The sequence below is a fragment of the Arachis hypogaea genome, chromosome 10 (assembly GCF_003086295.3).
Source record: "Arachis hypogaea cultivar Tifrunner chromosome 10, arahy.Tifrunner.gnm2.J5K5, whole genome shotgun sequence".
NCBI lineage: Eukaryota > Viridiplantae > Streptophyta > Magnoliopsida > Fabales > Fabaceae > Arachis > Arachis hypogaea.
This window is the reverse complement of record NC_092045.1, coordinates 55,650,143-55,666,746: the sequence shown is the minus strand read 5'-3', so window position 1 is coordinate 55,666,746 and position 16,604 is coordinate 55,650,143. Positions and strand designations below refer to the sequence as shown.

The 16,604-nt window shown below is 28.2% G+C and overlaps 1 protein-coding gene and 1 non-coding gene across 5 annotated transcripts; both read right to left on the bottom strand.

Annotated features, from left to right (window-relative positions):
• Positions 1 to 367: 367 nt before the first annotated feature.
• Positions 368 to 5,205, bottom strand: LOC112717570 (cytokinin dehydrogenase 4). Of its 4 annotated transcripts, none has more exons than XR_003812027.2 (10): positions 4,683 to 5,125; positions 4,391 to 4,523; positions 4,059 to 4,114; positions 3,367 to 3,574; positions 3,229 to 3,284; positions 2,917 to 3,022; positions 2,653 to 2,816; positions 2,498 to 2,544; positions 1,892 to 2,019; positions 368 to 655 (listed from the first exon to the last, which is right to left on the bottom strand). XR_003812027.2 is itself a non-coding variant. In XM_025769564.3 (10 exons), exons 4-10 carry the CDS (start codon positions 3,488 to 3,490, stop codon positions 638 to 640), a joined length of 678 nt encoding a protein of 225 aa, XP_025625349.2. In that variant the 5' UTR covers positions 3,491 to 3,574; positions 4,059 to 4,114; positions 4,233 to 4,523; positions 4,683 to 5,205; the 3' UTR covers positions 368 to 637. The 4 variants fall into 4 exon arrangements, 3 of the variants coding, with proteins under 3 accessions (XP_025625349.2, XP_029145496.1, XP_029145497.1); XM_025769564.3 differs by having other exon boundaries at positions 2,463 to 2,544; positions 4,233 to 4,523; positions 4,683 to 5,205; XM_029289663.2 differs by having other exon boundaries at positions 2,463 to 2,544.
• Positions 5,206 to 14,625: 9,420 nt separating this feature from the next.
• On the bottom strand, positions 14,626 to 14,699 carry TRNAP-UGG (transfer RNA proline (anticodon UGG)). The gene has a single exon. It is a non-coding gene; the product is annotated as a tRNA-Pro (tRNA).
• Positions 14,700 to 16,604: the final 1,905 nt, after the last annotated feature.

Here is a 16,604-nt window from a genome sequence, read left to right as displayed (position 1 = left end):
GAATAGGCTACGCTTTTCAATGCTACTGCATCACTTGTAAAGCATAGCCCCATTGTATACCATAGCTACTTTTTATAAGCGTAGCCTTAGGTCCCTCTTTTTTTTTTTTTGATATACTATAGCTACTGTATATAAGCGTAGCCTTAGGTCTCGTTTTTTTTTTCTGTATACTATAGCTACTGTATATAAGCGTAGCCTTAGGTCTCATTTTTTTTTCTATACTATAGCTACTGTACATATAAGTGTAGCCTTTGGTCTTTTTTTTCTTCTGTATATATATATAATTATCTAATAATTATTAATACAACATAATAGTTAATATGATTACATGTATAAATGAATTGAATATTACAAAATAAAAACATAATTATACTAAATAATTTCTTTATATAATAAAAATTGTCTCAAACCAAAATATATTTATAACATTGATCCAAAAGTACTAGAATGAAATTAACTGTAAAAATTCATACAACTCAAATTAAAGTAAGCATAGCCATATCAAAACCATAATATCACTTGGCCAATAAAGGTATCTTCTAATAAAAATCATTAGTCAACCATACATGTAAAGATCCTAAATAGCACTCTATCTTAGCCAAAAAACCACAATAATAGTCAGCTTACTCTTCATTGCTTAATCTTCATTGTTATCCTGCATAATTATATAGATAAGTAGTTAAAAAAATATTCATAATGACATTCGTAATTATAAAAATTAAATGGAACACGTAGTCATAGTAAGCCAAGAAAGCATATATACTAAAAAAATAACATGATCACGGCAGAAGAGCAGCAATTGGAAATTGATACCATAAAGATTTTAGAAAAATTTGACAGCATTCCGGTAGTAAATTGAGCGTTCCCAAATTAAAACAGCAGCAAACAACAATTCATATGAATTTAGAGAAATTCAAACAGATACAGCGAACAGTAAATTCATATGATTCAGATAACATTAAGCTAGAGTAGCAGAGCAGCAATATACAGCTCATATGAGTTCAAAACACTTCAGACAAAGCAGCAACTATAATTTCATATGAGCTGATATGCATATTCAAATAGGGGCAGCAAGCGCAGTCAAACAAATTAACTTTCCTATGAACCCATATACACTTAAACTCACAAAAACCATATACATAGCTTCATAGGAATTCAAAAACTGAGCTAAAATTTAGCAAGAGCAAAAATACAGCACTACGATAGCAGAAAGGGATAAAAATAATGGACTCGATCAATATTTCTTTATTGAATTCAACCTGCAATGATCATTTCTAAACAACAACTATTATGCTTGCAGTAGCATTAATTCAATGAATTACTCATAACTGACTCCAACCATGAAGTGCAAATAGGAATAAAGCTTCAGCAGCAATCACAGTTTAAACTCACACATTGAGCATATATCACATTCAGAAATTGATGTAACTGGTACAAGAATGCAGCAGCATTAATAGCACAAACTCAAAAATTCATCAAAGTTAAATTTATCTACAAAAACTTTCAAAACAAAAAGTGTTTCAATATTAAACACATAACACATTAAATCATTCACCTATTCAAGAAATCAACTTCAGTCTCAGAAGAATATTACCATAAGAATCAGCAACTGAGGGAAAAATTGTAGTTTTACTCAAAAGGGGTATAAGTAACTACAATGTCCCCATTTTTATAGATGACTACCTAGATTTCTACAATGGAGATGTCAAACAATCAGATTTCTGTCAATTAGATAGTTAAATTTTTTCTGTCAATTAATTATAAATTATTTTCTTGAAATTATTTTTAACTTTAAATTTTAAATTTTTAAATTTAAGCTTTAAATCTTAATTTAAAAAAGATAAAATTAAAAATAAATGATTTTTTTATATTTTTTAAAATGAAAACGTACCTTTGTGGGTGCTGGGTGAAGAGAAATTCTTGCTCTTGTTATAACTCCAAATTGTCCTAAGCCTCCAAGAACCGTGTGAAATAACTCTGAATTCTTTTGCTTAGAACATGTTATTAAATCTCCCTTTCCTACAAAGAAACCACACAAATTCATTAATTAATTAAATAATATAGATAGATGATCGCATGAATGAATATAATCTTATAAAAAATGGTGACATCATGAAAAGAAAAAACATTTCATGTTCATATTTCATATTATTTTATATTAATCTGAAAGAAATGGACCGTGTGTAAGACTTGGACTAACATAAAAGTCATGAAGTCAAACAAAGAAAAATGGAGGCTATGACCGTGTGAACGTAACTGCTTCTTAATCTAATAACAACTAAGCTATTCAACAACCAATACTTAAAATTAATTATTGAGTGAAGTCTCAAAACATGTTTAAAATAATTATATAGTTTACCTTGACATATCAGAAGTGTGTATACAGGTGTGTATACAAGGATTTGATTGTTAATTAAAGTGGAGAAATTGATAAATTAAAAAAGTAAATTATAAATATTTACTCTTAGAGTAGCTGTTTTTTGCAATGTCATCAGACATGTCCTGGCTAAAGCTTAATGTAAGAATCTCTGCATCATGAGCACCCTGAAATGATGTGGACAACATAAGTGACCATAAAAAGTAATGTGCAGAATACCTTCAGATATAGTTTACTGCAAGACAGTTTCAAAATGAACTCATGTGGAACTCAACCTGAAAACATGTGTAATCTGAAGTTTGGAGGTTATATATATGGAGATTTCCTCTGCAATCACCAGCAGCTAGATGCTTTCCATCTGAACTAACAGCGAGTGACCGAAATCCTGATTTTGAAAGATTTGCCTTAACTGCATCCCGTTCAAAAGTTCCTGCACTTACTGCAGCAATAGAAAGGAATGTAAGATTGCAAAGAGAGATCCCACAGCCTAATTGTACCATCAGCAGAGCATGTTGCAAAAGAAACTCCCCCAAAGCAACCTCGAGCAGTGCATGCTAGGGACGGATCATGGATGTTTTCACAGCATAGATTCTTGATATCCCATATGCATGAGGAATGTGAAACTAGCACAAAACATCTGGCAGGCTGGAAATTAAGGAAAGGATTTTCGCTTTTCAGCATTAACCAATATTAATTTACACGGCACCTTATGGCCTAGAGGATACTCGGAAAAGTTTTTTCTTCGTCAGCAACTAACTTATACAAACCTTGATAGCAATAAGTTAATATATCGTGATCCATGAATAGGTAACCAAATTCATCATGATTATATTGACAAACATTTTATTTACCTGATTCACATCATGGATGTCCCAGATGTAGAGACTATGATCTCCATAAATGACCACTGTAGGGTATGAAGTAGAGAATATGTAAATGTGAAATACAGGAATATATTAAATTTATTAAATTGAATATATAGCACTCACCAAGCTTTTCTAAGCCTGAAAACTGACATGCAACAGCATCAGGCAGAGCAAGCAGCTTTTGAAAATCCTGTTCAATAGCTGTTTCCTCTGAATATAATATGTTGCCTAGGTATTCTAGAGACATGGGGGTAAATAATTGGACTGCTCCATTGTTGCAGGCACAAGCAACTAGCTTTCCGGATGTTGATAATGCAAAAGCTTTTTGGACCTGAAAATGATCATTACAAAATTGTGAAAACTTACAAGGAACTAACAACATAAGTATTAGTATTTCATAATCGTATTCAATATAGTACGGTTCACAACGGTTTCATCAGTTCTACTCTATTGTTAAGTGAATTGCTGAATGCATTTAGAGTACATAATGTAAAAATAATAAGTGACAAAGACCATATAAACTGTGCACTTCAGATAATTCACAATCAGACCCAGAAATAACATTTATTCCATTCCAAGGCATAAATTATTAGGATAGCCTAAGTTATGGCCAAAATAGAAGTTTGCCATCTTAGAAACTAGAATCATCATAAGGAATTTCAAGCCTACACTTAGAACATTACTGCAGAGAAAATGTATTTTAAATCTATATGCATGTTACTCATGAAACAAACTTTTATCCTCTGCCATTTCCTCTATTAAAAGATAAGTTCAACATGGTTTGACATATTATGAGATGATACAGACTGATATACCTTCAAAGTAACTGACTTCTTAAGCGACAAACTGGAATGAACAAGGTACAAAATTCCTGAAAACAGAAAGAAATGGAGATATTAATGAATTAATCATTTTGGTTCAAGAAATGCAAATGCCTCAAAATCTCGACAAAAATGCCAATCTTAGACTCATTCTGAACCAAATCAAACCTGAATTGGTCAATGCATAAATTGGAAGGCAATCACCAGCTTGTTTACAATTATCATAGCTGCTATTTATCCACACAGAAGAAGCAATATATATACAAGAGCTTCCTTTATGAATAGCAAGATTTGTTGGCTTTTCATGTATCACTATTGATGCTGACCTGCCCTTTGTTCCATTTATTTGTGTACTTCTAGATGATCCAAGTACCCAAAATTTCAAGTGCTTTTCTCCAGCAGTTATGATTAATTTTGCATCCGATGAGAAGCTGACATTTGAATCACAGTTCACAAACCCTAAAATACCACACATCTTCATCAATAACAGCATGCATGTTATCAAATTACAGTTCACAGACCCATATTTCAGAGATTAAAAGCCCCAAATTAAAACCCCTAAAATAGGAACCCTAAGCCACTGATCAATTTCAGAAGCAAATAGAAATCAATACATACCTATTCAATGATGTGAGCACAGCGAAGACGATGATGAGAAGCACGGAGATGATGATGGTGAGAGCGGCGCAGCGACGATGGTGACGGTCGCACACCGACGATGGTGAGGGCCGCACAGCGACGATCAGTGCAAGCGATGGCGAAGAGGAGATGACGACGGTCACTGTGGAGAGTAGAGCAGGTGAGTCGTGAGTGGGAGGCGATGACTCTCAACGGCGACAGCGAGAGGGTTTCCGCTAGTAGTGAGGCGGTCAATGGCGAGACTGAGAGGGTGAATGGCGAGACCGAGAGTGAGAGGGTCAATGGCGAGCTATCGAGACTGAGAGTGGGGGGCGACGATGGTTAGCTATCGAGACCGAGAGTGAGAGGGTGCTATGGAGGGTTTGTTGCTCGAGGATGAAGGTGACTCAGACTCAGAAGTTTAATTTGCTTAGTTTTAATTTACTAAGTGTTAAGGTCTTTCAGGAAAAACAAGGAAAAAAATTATTAAGTGTTAAAGTTTTTGGCTCTAAAGACATTAGGCATCACTTTTTAAGTGCACCCAAAACTTAAAAAATAGGCTATCCTTTAAAAGCGTCTCCTTTGATACGAAAAGTGAACCTATAGATATCAACCTACGGCTACGCTTTATAAGTGATTTCTATAATACCTAAGGCTACGCTTTTTAAATGATGCCGCATTTGTGTATCCTTTTCTCTTATAAAAAGGCAACACGGGGAAAAGCGTAGCCTATTCTATGAATAGGCTACGCTTTTCAAATGTAGCCTAAAAAAAGTGTGGCTGAATGGGTATTTTTCTTGTAGTGTTTGCTTGTCCTCAAGCAAGAAAAGAATCATGCAATAGAGATTGACAATCCAAGGTAAGAAGAATAGCAACTCAATTTTCATGGTAAGCTAGTTTTCAATGCATGCTACAATTACAGAAGAGATGTAAATGATTGATGCTTCCATCTAACTCAATTTATGAAATCTTTTTCTTATAATTCTTCCTTGAAACAAGCTTTTGATTGATTTTTTTTTTAACTTCTCCTTTTGGGTGCTTTGCCCCATGAGTTAATAACAAAGCTACGACTTCTAAATGCTTTGTTTTCAAGTATTACCACTTAATACATAAGCACCACAAGCATTGAATTAGAGGACTTCATTAAGCTCATTTGTTTTTTTTCTTGACTCTCTAATCATTGATGCTCAGAACATTGAGCTTTGAGGGAGTGCTTTTGCACTTGAGCCTAGCCTTGACTTCTAAGTGTTTTGTTTTCAAGAATTTGGCCTGATACATAAACACCACAAGCACTTAGCAAATAAATTGCCATTGGTACTCAGAGCCTTCAACTTTCTCATTCTTTCCCTTTTTCTTTTCTTGCCTTATTTTGTATTTGCTTCTTCAAGGTTTTCATGATTTTCAAAAGATTTCACAAAATGTCCTAGATGAAAACTTCAATTAAATAAAATCCAATGCAATTAAGCAACAATCAAACATACTAGCTTTCCAATACTTTTATGCACATGCTAAATTCTTCTTTAATTCCTTGTTTGTTTATGATCATGATACTTTATTGCTTTTTGAATTCACAAAACTCAAGTTGGAAATCATAATGGCACAGCACCATGTTGCAAATCAAGATTCAATCTATGCTTTATTCATACACACATGTAAACAAAAAAAATGAAGACAATCATGCAATTTAAGTGCTGGAAACAATTAAGGAGAAAAAGGAATTCTACAACCTTGTAGTTCATCTTCATTATTGTTGTCCTTTTTCCTCTATTCTTCCTCCTTCCCTTGCCAAACTCAGAATGCTTGTTCATCCTCAAGCAACAATTAGAACAATGGCTATGGGGCTGAGATGGATCATGAATGTCTTACACAAGAAATGTTAGTAGTACATGTGTTTCAAGCAAGCAAGATTAAGAATACTAGCAAGGCACAGAGAAACAAAGACATTATGATTGCAGAAATAAGATGGTGTGCACGATACATTGCATAAAAATATAAGTGGTACACCAAACTTAGTGTGACACTTTCACTTGGAATTGATGCAAGTATCCAGTAAAGGTTTGAAGCAAATTTTGTTGCATAGCAACACCAAACTTAGAATGCAACCATATGTCTATTTATTTGAATTAAAACTAAACAAGAGAAACTGTTATTTGAATACAATCACCAAGCCAAGATTAGCCATGAATAAGGGTCTCTTGGTGATGTATTAACAAAAACAGTTAATAACAGGAAACAAAAAAAATAAATAAAGAAGTGACTAAAACAAAGAGAATGCAAACGAAATGTCAAAACAAAAGAAAAATAATAATGCAAGGGCAATATGATTATCCAGACAAGTGATGTTGTTGGATGAGTTGCATAGACAATTAAGTGGCACACCAAACTTAGAATCTTAGTGTGACACTTCCATGTAAAATTGATGCAATCATCCATGAAGATGGAAAACAGTTTGTTGCAGGGCAACACCAAACTTAGAATGTGATCATATGCCAGTTTATTGAAATTTAAACAAGACAAGGAGAAGAGATGTTACCTACTGTTTACCTATTCTTCACTTTCTTCCTCTTCTTCCAGTTTGTTAAGAGGAATGACTCCAAGAGGGGAGAAGTTTCAGCTAGTGTCCCCTGTCTTGGCTTCCTCTCAGCAAGCTTTCTTTTGTACATGGCTTAATTGAGCTTGCTTGCTATTGGTCCAGGGGTTGGATTGCTTGTGGTTGACCTCCTCTTGAATGTTGTCCTTGGTAGCTTGGTCACAATCCTCTTCTCGGTGCTTTTGTTAATTGCCTTCACTTCCTTGAATTCAAGACTTGGTTGCTGTGTGATTATTGGAGTTTTGTATTCATCCAGAGCCTTTTGAATTGGTGGCTCCATGAGCTTTTCCTCTATGTACTTCTCTGCTTCACTTGAGTTTGGAATGACTTCCTCACTTTCTTGCTCCTCCACTTCCTCCCTTGCACCCAACATTTGACTTAATAGTTCTTTTATGGAGGAGGTTTGTTGTTCTTCCCAAGATTTCTTCATCTCCTCTTCATATTTTTCGATCAGTGTTGAGCATCTTTGGTCCAGGGGAGTTTGAGGAGGTTGTGAGTGTTCAGGTTCTCTTGTCATCTCAAGTGCAGTTTTAGGTTCAAATGTTTCCACCACCTCTTCCTTCTTTGCAATTTCACTTGATATAGGGACCTTTTGTTTTTGTTTTTCCATTTTCTCCTTCCATGCTTTCGACAATTGGCCTAACTGCACTTCCATATTTTTGAGAGAGTTCTCTTGTTCTTTCTGGTACTTCTCTTTCTCCTCCGCAAATCTTTTGAGCATGGACTCAAGCTTTGAGATTCTTTGGCTATTGGAAGTTTGTGTGAGTGGTAAGTTTTGAAAGGGGCTTTTTGTTGAAGCATGGTCAAGTGATGATAACTTTGGATGAATATCATATGGAGCATTAGAATTCCTTTCCCAGCCACCATTGGAATTATGACTTGCATCATTTTGTGGTGGAGGGAAGTATCCCATATGGTTTTCTTGCTCATCTTGTGTCTGTGAAGCAAATCTCCATGGATTAGAGTGCTTAGAATTTGTATTTTCTTGGTGATATTCCCAAACACCATTAGAGATCGGTGATGGTGGGTGATATCCCATAAAATTTTGTTTGACCATAAGATGAGTTGAACTCCATTTGTATTTTATAAACATCAATGAAATTTGAAATTCATGTCACAGAGATAGAATTTCTTAGTGAGGCAATAACTCAAACACCTTGCTATCAATTTAAAACAGAGAACAAAAACAAAAAAAAGCTTGATCTAGACTTCTCACCCACTTAATCATTGTTGATCTAAATCAATCCCCGGCAACGGCGCCAAAAACTTGATGGGTGTTTTTGTGGAAAGAGAATTTCCAAACACACAAATCTAACCGGCAAGTATACCGGGTCGCATCAAGTAGTAATAACTCACTTAGAGTGAGGTCGATCCCACAGAGATTGATGAATCAAGCAACTTTAATGGGTGATTAGTTTAGTCAAGCTAACATTGAGTGAATTGTGTGAAGTGTAACCAACAGAAAGGAAATTAAAAGGAATTTAAATTGCCGAAAGTAAATTGCAGTAAAAGGAAAGAGCAAGAAAGTAAAATAGCTGAAACTTAAATTGCAAGAAAAGTAAATTGCATGAAAAGTAAAGGGGCTGGGGTGCTGGAAATTAAAATTCAACAAGAAAATGTAAAGAGCAATCAAGCAGAGAGCTATCTACTACTACTCCTCCCTACTGGAGCCAGCCTCCCTAATGGAATGAAACTAATGCCTTTATATAGGCTTTTACAAAATGAAAAATAAAATTGAAAGCAAATTACAAAGAAAATGAAATTCCTAATCAAATTGTTTCTTGTGCCTTTGAGTGATGTCAATTGGGCTTTGCTTGCTTTGGAGTGAAATTGGGTTGAAGATGGATCCGGATGGCCTTGGTTTTGAGAAGAAATCCGCTTGCAATTTGGACTCTGGAGCATTCACGTTTGAGTCAACGTTTGAGGCAAACGTTGACTCAAACGTCTTCGTCTAAATTATGCAGAACCAGCCATTTTGCTGTCATTGGCATTTGACCTCACATTTGAGGTCAAACGTTGGTGCAGGCGTGGGGTTTAAGTTTTGGAACGCTTCTTTGTCCTCTTGTCAATGTTGTAAATTTCATGCCCACTATAGACTATTATATATGGTTGGAAAGCTCTGAATGTCAGCTTTCCAACGCAACTGGAAGGACATCAATTGGACATCTACAACTCAAGTTATGCTCGTTTGAAGGGGACAGGGTCGCTGGCTTTGGTGTGCAACGTTTGAGGCGACGTTTGCTTCAAACGTGGTCGAAAACGCCAGATTCTGGACGCTTAAAAGCATTGTCCACCCCATACTATTATATATTGTTGGAAAGCCCTGAATGTCTACTTTTCAATGCCGTTAGAAGCGCATCATTTCGAGCTCCACAGCTTGAGTTATACTCCGTCGAAGGTGCAGAGGTCAGCTGGCCTTACTGCAGGTTGACACCATGTTCGTTTATGCACTTTCGGGGCAGTTTTCTCCCTCAATTTTAGTGTCCACCATGCAGTGCCATATATTCTTGGAAAGCTCTTGATTCCTACTTTCCATTGCTTTTTGAATCACCTCATTTGGAGTTCTGTAGCTCAAGTTATTCTTGTTGGAAGTATACCCCTACAAGCTGTGAGGCGCCAACGTTTGCCTCAACGTTTGAGGTCAAACGTTGGCGCAAACGTTGCCTTCCAAGAGTTTCTTCTTCAGCCAACGTTTGCCTCAACGTTTGAGGTCAAACGTTGGTTCTTCTCCAGGGCATTCTTCATCTTCTTGCAACCTCCTTCCAAGCTTTATTCCTCCTATCATCAATCAACAATTGTATCAAAGCTATGCTATAATCATGAGAGTTATTCTTCTTCTTGATATATAAGCAATTATGGCACAAAAACTCATGAAAATGCATCAATTCATCCATGGTTGATTGAATCTAAGGAAACATGAATTTCTACCCAAATGACTTACTTGTGGCCTAAGAATGCATGAAAACCAAGTAAAAAACTAGTGAAAAAGCATAGGAAAACATGACATGGTAACATGTCATCAATAATGCTACACCTGGACAATTGACTTTTTTTTGTTGTACTTTTTCACAAATTAAGAATAAATTAATTTAAAATTTTCAATTTTTTATTTTTTGGATATTGTTGGGATTTTTTATTTTTCTACTATTTGAAAAATATTTATTTTTTAGTTCAAAAAATTAAACAAAATAATAAATTTACAGATTTATTGTTCACTAGATATTGCTGGTTATTATTTTATTTTTCTAATTTAAATAAAAACAATTTATTCATATAATTTAAAAATAAAATATTAAAAATTTAGTTTTTTCAAATTTTTTATTTTTTTAAAAATATTTTTTTATTTATCGGATAATGCTACACCCAGAGAGTTGACTTGTTTTTTGTTTAACTTGTTCTCAAGTTAAGAATAAATTAATTTCAAAAATCTAAAATTTTCAATTTTTTATTTTTTAGATTTTAATGGAATATTTTATTATTCTAATATTAGAAAAAAATTATTTTTTTAGTTTAAAAATTAAATAAAATAATAAATTTACAAATTTGTTGTTTACTAGATAGTGCTGAACTTTATTTTCAAATTTAAATAAAAGATTTTAATCATATAATTTAAAAATTCAAAAATAAAAAATTTAGCTTTTTAACATTTTAATTTTTTAAAAAATATTCTTTTTATCATTTTATTCACTGGATAATGCAACACTTGGATAGTTGACTTTTTTTTGTTGCAGTTGTTCACAAATTAAGAATAAATTAATTTAAAATCTTCAATTTTTTTATTTTTTGGATATTGTTGGGATTTTTTATTTTTCTACTATTTGAAAAAAATTATTTTTTTAGTTTAAAAATTAAAAAAATAATAAACTTACAGATCTTTTGTTTATAGATATTGTTGGATTTTATTTTATTTTCCTAATTTAAATAAAAAATTTAATCATTTATTTTAAAATTAAAAAATAAAAAATTTAGTTTTTTAAAATTTATAATTTTTTTAAAAATTTTTTTTATTTTTTTCTTCATCGAAAAATGTAACACCCGGACAGTTGACTTTTTTTATTTGCTGCACTTGTTCACAAATTAAGAATAAATTAATTTAAAAAATTTAAAATTTTCAATTTTTTATTTTTTTGATATTGTTGGAATTTTTTATTATTTTACTATTAGAAAAAAATTATTTTTTAGTTTAAAAATTAAAAAATAATAAGTTTACAGATCTATTGTGTACTAGATATTGATGGACTTTAATTTATTTTTCTAATTTAAATAAAAACAATTTACTCATATAATTTAAAAATAAAATATTAAAATTTTATTTTTTTAAATTTTTAATTTTTTTTAAAAAATTTTATTTATCGGATAATGCTACACCTGACAGTTGACTTTTTTTGTTTAACTTGTTCTCAAATTAAGAATAAATTAATTTAAAAAATATAAAATTTTCAATTTTTTATTTTTTGGATATTGTTGGAATTTTTTATTATTTTACTATTAGAAAAAAATTATTTTTTTAGTTTAAAAATTAAATAAAATAATAAATTTACAGATTTATTATGTACTAGATATTGCTGGACTTTATTTTCATTTTCTAATTTAAATAAAAGAATTTAATCATATAAATTCAAAATTCAACAATAAAAAATTAAGTTTTTTAACATTTTATTTTTTTAAAAAATATTCTTTTTATTTTTTATTCACCGGATAATGCTACACCTGGACAATTGACTTTTTTTTGCTGTACTTTTTCACAAATTAAGAATAAATTAATTTTAAATTTTAAATTTTTTATTTTTTGGATATTGTTGGGATTTTTTATTTTTCTACTATTTGAAAATTTTTTTTTTAGTTCAAAAATTAAACAAAATAATAAATTTACAGATTTGTTGTTCACTAGATATTGCTGGTTATTATTTTATTTTTCTAATTTAAATAAAAAAATTTATTCATATAATTTAAAAATAAAATATTAAAAATTTAGTTTTTTCAAATTTTTTATTTTTTTAAAATATTTTTTTATTTATCGGATAATGCTACACCCAAACAGTGGACTTGTTTTTTGTTTAACTTGTTCTCAAATTAAGAATAAATTAATTTAAAAATATAAAATTTTCAATTTTTTATTTTTGGATTTTATTGGAATATTTTATTATTCTAATATTAGAAAAAAATTATTTTTTTTAGTTTAAAAATTAAATAAAATAATAAATTTACAAATTTGTTGTTTACTAGATAGTGCTGAACTTTATTTTCAAATTTAAATAAAAGAATTTAATCATATAGTTTAAAAATTCAAAAATAAAAAATTTAGCTTTTTAACATTTTAATTTTTTTAAAAATATTCTTTTTATTATTTTATTCACCAGATAATGCAACACCTGGACAGTTGACTTTTTTTTGCTGCATTGTTCACAAATTAAGAATAAATTAATTTAAAATCTTAAATTTTTTATTTTTTGGATATTGTTGGGATTTTTTATTTTTCTACTATTTGAAAAAATTATTTTTTAGTTTAAAAATTAAAATAATAATAAACTTACAGATCTGTTGTTTACTAGATATTGCTGGACTTTATTTTATTTTCTAATTTAAATAAAAAATTTAATCATATAATTTAAAATTAAAAATAAAAAATTTAGTTTTTAAAATTTTTAATTTTTTTAAAAATATTTTTTATTTTTTTATTTTTTATTTTTTTTTCATCGGATAATGTACACCCGGACAGTTGACTTTTTTATTGCTGCACTTGTTCACAAATTAAGAATAAATTAATTTAAAAATTTTAAAATTTTCAATTTTTTATTTTTTGATATTGTTGGAATTTTTATTATTTTACTATTAGAAAAAATTATTTTTGTAGTTTAAAAATTAAAAAATAATAAGTTTACAGATCTATTGTGTACTAGATATTGCTGGACTTTAATTTATTTTTCTAATTTAAATAAAAATAATTTACTGATATAATTTAAAAATAAAATATTAAAAGTTTATTTTTTTAAATTTTTAATTTTTTTAAAATTTTTTTTATTTATCGGATAATGCTACACCTGACAGTTGACTTTTTTTGTTTAACTTGTTCTCAAATTAAGAATAAATTAATTTAAAAAATATAAAATTTTCAATTTTTTTATTTTTTGGATATTTTGGAATTTTTTATTATTTTACTATTAGAAAAAAAATATTTTTTTAGTTTAAAAATTAAATAAAATAATAAATTTACAGATTTATTTGTACTAGATATTGCTGGACTTTATTTTCATTTTCTAATTTAAATAAAAGAATTTAATCATATAAATTCAAAATTCAAAATAAAAAATTATGTTTTTTAACATTTTATTTTTTTTTAAATATTTTTTTATTTTTTATTCACTGGATAATGCTACACCTGGACAATTGACTTTTTTTTGCTGTACTTTTTCACAAATTAAGAATAAATTAATTTAAAATTTTCAATTTTTTTATTTTATGGATATTGTTGGGATTTTTTATTTTTCTACTATTTGAAAAAAAAATTATTTTTTAGTTCAAAAATTAAACAAAATAATAAATTTACAGATCTGTTGTTTACTAGATATTGCTGGTTATTATTTAAAAATTTAGTTTTTTCAATTTTTTTATTTTTTTAAAAATATTTTTTTATTTATCGGATAATGCTACACCCAGACAGTTGACTTGTTTTTTGTTTAACTTGTTCTCAAATTAAGAATAAATTAATTTAAAAAATCTAAAATTTTCTATTTTTTATTTTTTGGATTTATTGGAATTTTTTATTATTCTAATATTAGAAAAAAATTATTTTTTTAGTTTAAAAATTAAATAAAATAATAAATTTACAAATTTGTTGTTTACTAGATAATGCTAAACTTTATTTTCTAATTTAAATAAAAGAATTTAATCATATAATTTAAAAATTCAAAAATAAAAAATTTAGCTTTTCAACATTTTAATTTTTTTAAAAATATTCTTTTTTATTATTTTATTCACCGGATAATGTTACACCTGGACAATTGACTTTTTTTCGCTGCACTTGTTCACAAATTAAGAATAAATTAATTTAAAATCTTCAATTTTTTTATTTTTTGGATATTGTTGGGATTTTTTATTTTTCTACTATTTGAAAAAAATTACTTTTTTAGTTTAAAAATTAAAAAAATAATAAACTTACATATCTGTTGTTTACTAGATATTGCTGGTCTTTATTATATTTTCCTAATTTAAATAAAAAATTTAATCATATAATTTAAAATTAAAAAATAAAAAATTTATTTTTTTAAATTTTTAATTTTTTTAAAAATATTTTTAATTTTTTAGTCATCGGAAAATGTAACACCCGGACTGTTGACTTTTATTAGTTCGAGATAGGGATGACAGGATTTGAACCCGTGACATTTTGTACCCAAAACAAACGCGTTACCAAGCTGCGCTACATCCCTTTCAATTGGTTTCCTGTGTTATTGTAAAGAATCTTTGTCTTGTTTTCCACATTTTCTCCGTTGTATATATATATATATATATATTATATAATATATAATAATATATAATATAATTAAGAATATAAAAATTCTTATATTCGTATTGAGCATTTACAAATAAGAAATGAGTTTTTCACAATAGATAGTTGTGTAACTCCGTAAAACAGAATCGAGTCCATTTTCTTACATATAAACTTTTCTATAGGTATACTCGGTTCGTTTGATTGATGCTCGAGCCGCCGCAGCTAAAGTAGCAAAAATAAGGGCTTGAATACCGCTTGTAAATAATCCAAGGAACATGACAGGTATAGGAACTACTAAGGGTACTAAAGAAAAGGGAAGAAAGCATGGAGCTGAAATAACTCACTTAAAACCCCTTTTAAAGGATTACGCTGCACTTGTTCACAAATTAAGAATAAATTAATTTAAAAATTTAAAATTTTCAATTTCTTTATTTTTTTGATATTGTTGGAATTTTTTATTATTTTACTATTAGAAAAAAATTATTTTTGTAGTTTAAAAATTAAAAAATAATAAGTTTACAAATCTATTATGTACTAGATATTGTTGGACTTTATTTTATTTGTTGAATTTAAATAAAAACAATTTACTAATATAATTTAAAAATAAAATATTAAAAATTTAGTTTTTTTAAATTTTTTATTTTTTAAAAAAAAATTTTATTTATCGGATAATGCTACACCCTAACAGTTGACTATTTTTTGTTTAACTTGTTCTCAAACTAAGAATAAATTAATTTAAAAAATATAAAATTTTCAATTTTTTATTTTTTGGATATTATTGGAATTTTTTATTATTTTACTATTAGAAAAAAATTATTTTTTAGTTAAAAAATTAAATAAAATAATAAATTTAAGATTTATTGTTACTAGATATTGCTGGACTTTATTTTCATTTTCTAATTTAAATAAAATAATTTAATCATATAAATTTAAAAATTAAAAATAAAAAATTAGTTTTTTAACATTTTAATTTTTTTAAAATATTCTTTTTATTTTTTATTCACCGGATAATGCTACACCTGACAATTGACTTTTTTGCTGCACTTTTTCACAAATTAAGAATAAATTAATTTAAAATTTTCAATTTTTTATTTTTTGGATATTGTTGGGATTTTTTATTTTTCTACTATTTGAAAAAAAATTATTTTTTTAGTTAAAAATTAAACAAAATAATAAATTTACAGATCTGTTGTTTACTAGATATTGCTGGTTATTATTTTATTTTTCTAATTTAAATAAAAACAATTTATTCATATAATTTAAAATAAATATTAAAAATTTATTTTTTTCAAATTTTTTATTTTTTTAAATATTTTTTTATTTATCGGATAATGCTACACCCAGACAGTTGACTTTTTTTTGTTTAACTTGTTCTCAAATTAAGAATAAATTAATTTAAAAAAACCAAAAATTTCATTTTTTTGGATTTTCTTGGAATTTTTTTATTCTACTATTAGAAAAAAATTATTTTTTAGTTTAAAAATTAAATAAAATAATAAATTTACAAATTTGTTGTTTACTAGATATTGCTGAACTTTATTTTCGTTTTCTAATTTAAATAAAAGAATTTAATCATAAAATTTAAAAATTCAAAAATAAAAAATTTAGTTTTTTAACATTTTAATTTTTTTAAAATATTGTTTTTATTTTTTTATTCGTCGGATAATGCTACACGTGGACAGTTGACTTTTTTTGCTGCACTTGTTCACAAATTAAGAATAAATTAATTTAAAATTTTCAATTTTTTATTTTTTGGATATTGTTGGGATTTTTTATTTTTCTACTATTTGAAAAAAAATTATTTTTTTGTTTAAAAATTAAACAAAATTATAAATTTACAGAT

Excerpts from the sequence above, each read along its gene's own strand:
- LOC112717570 (XM_029289663.2), bottom strand. Across the intron at positions 3,575-4,058 it reads AGAAGTCAGTTACTTTGAAG|GTCCAAAAAGCTTTTGCATT; the intron begins GTATATCAGTCT and ends GATCATTTTCAG. Across the intron at positions 2,020-2,462 it reads AAAAAACAGCTACTCTAAGA|GAAAGGGAGATTTAATAACA; the intron begins GTAAATATTTAT and ends GTTTCTTTGTAG.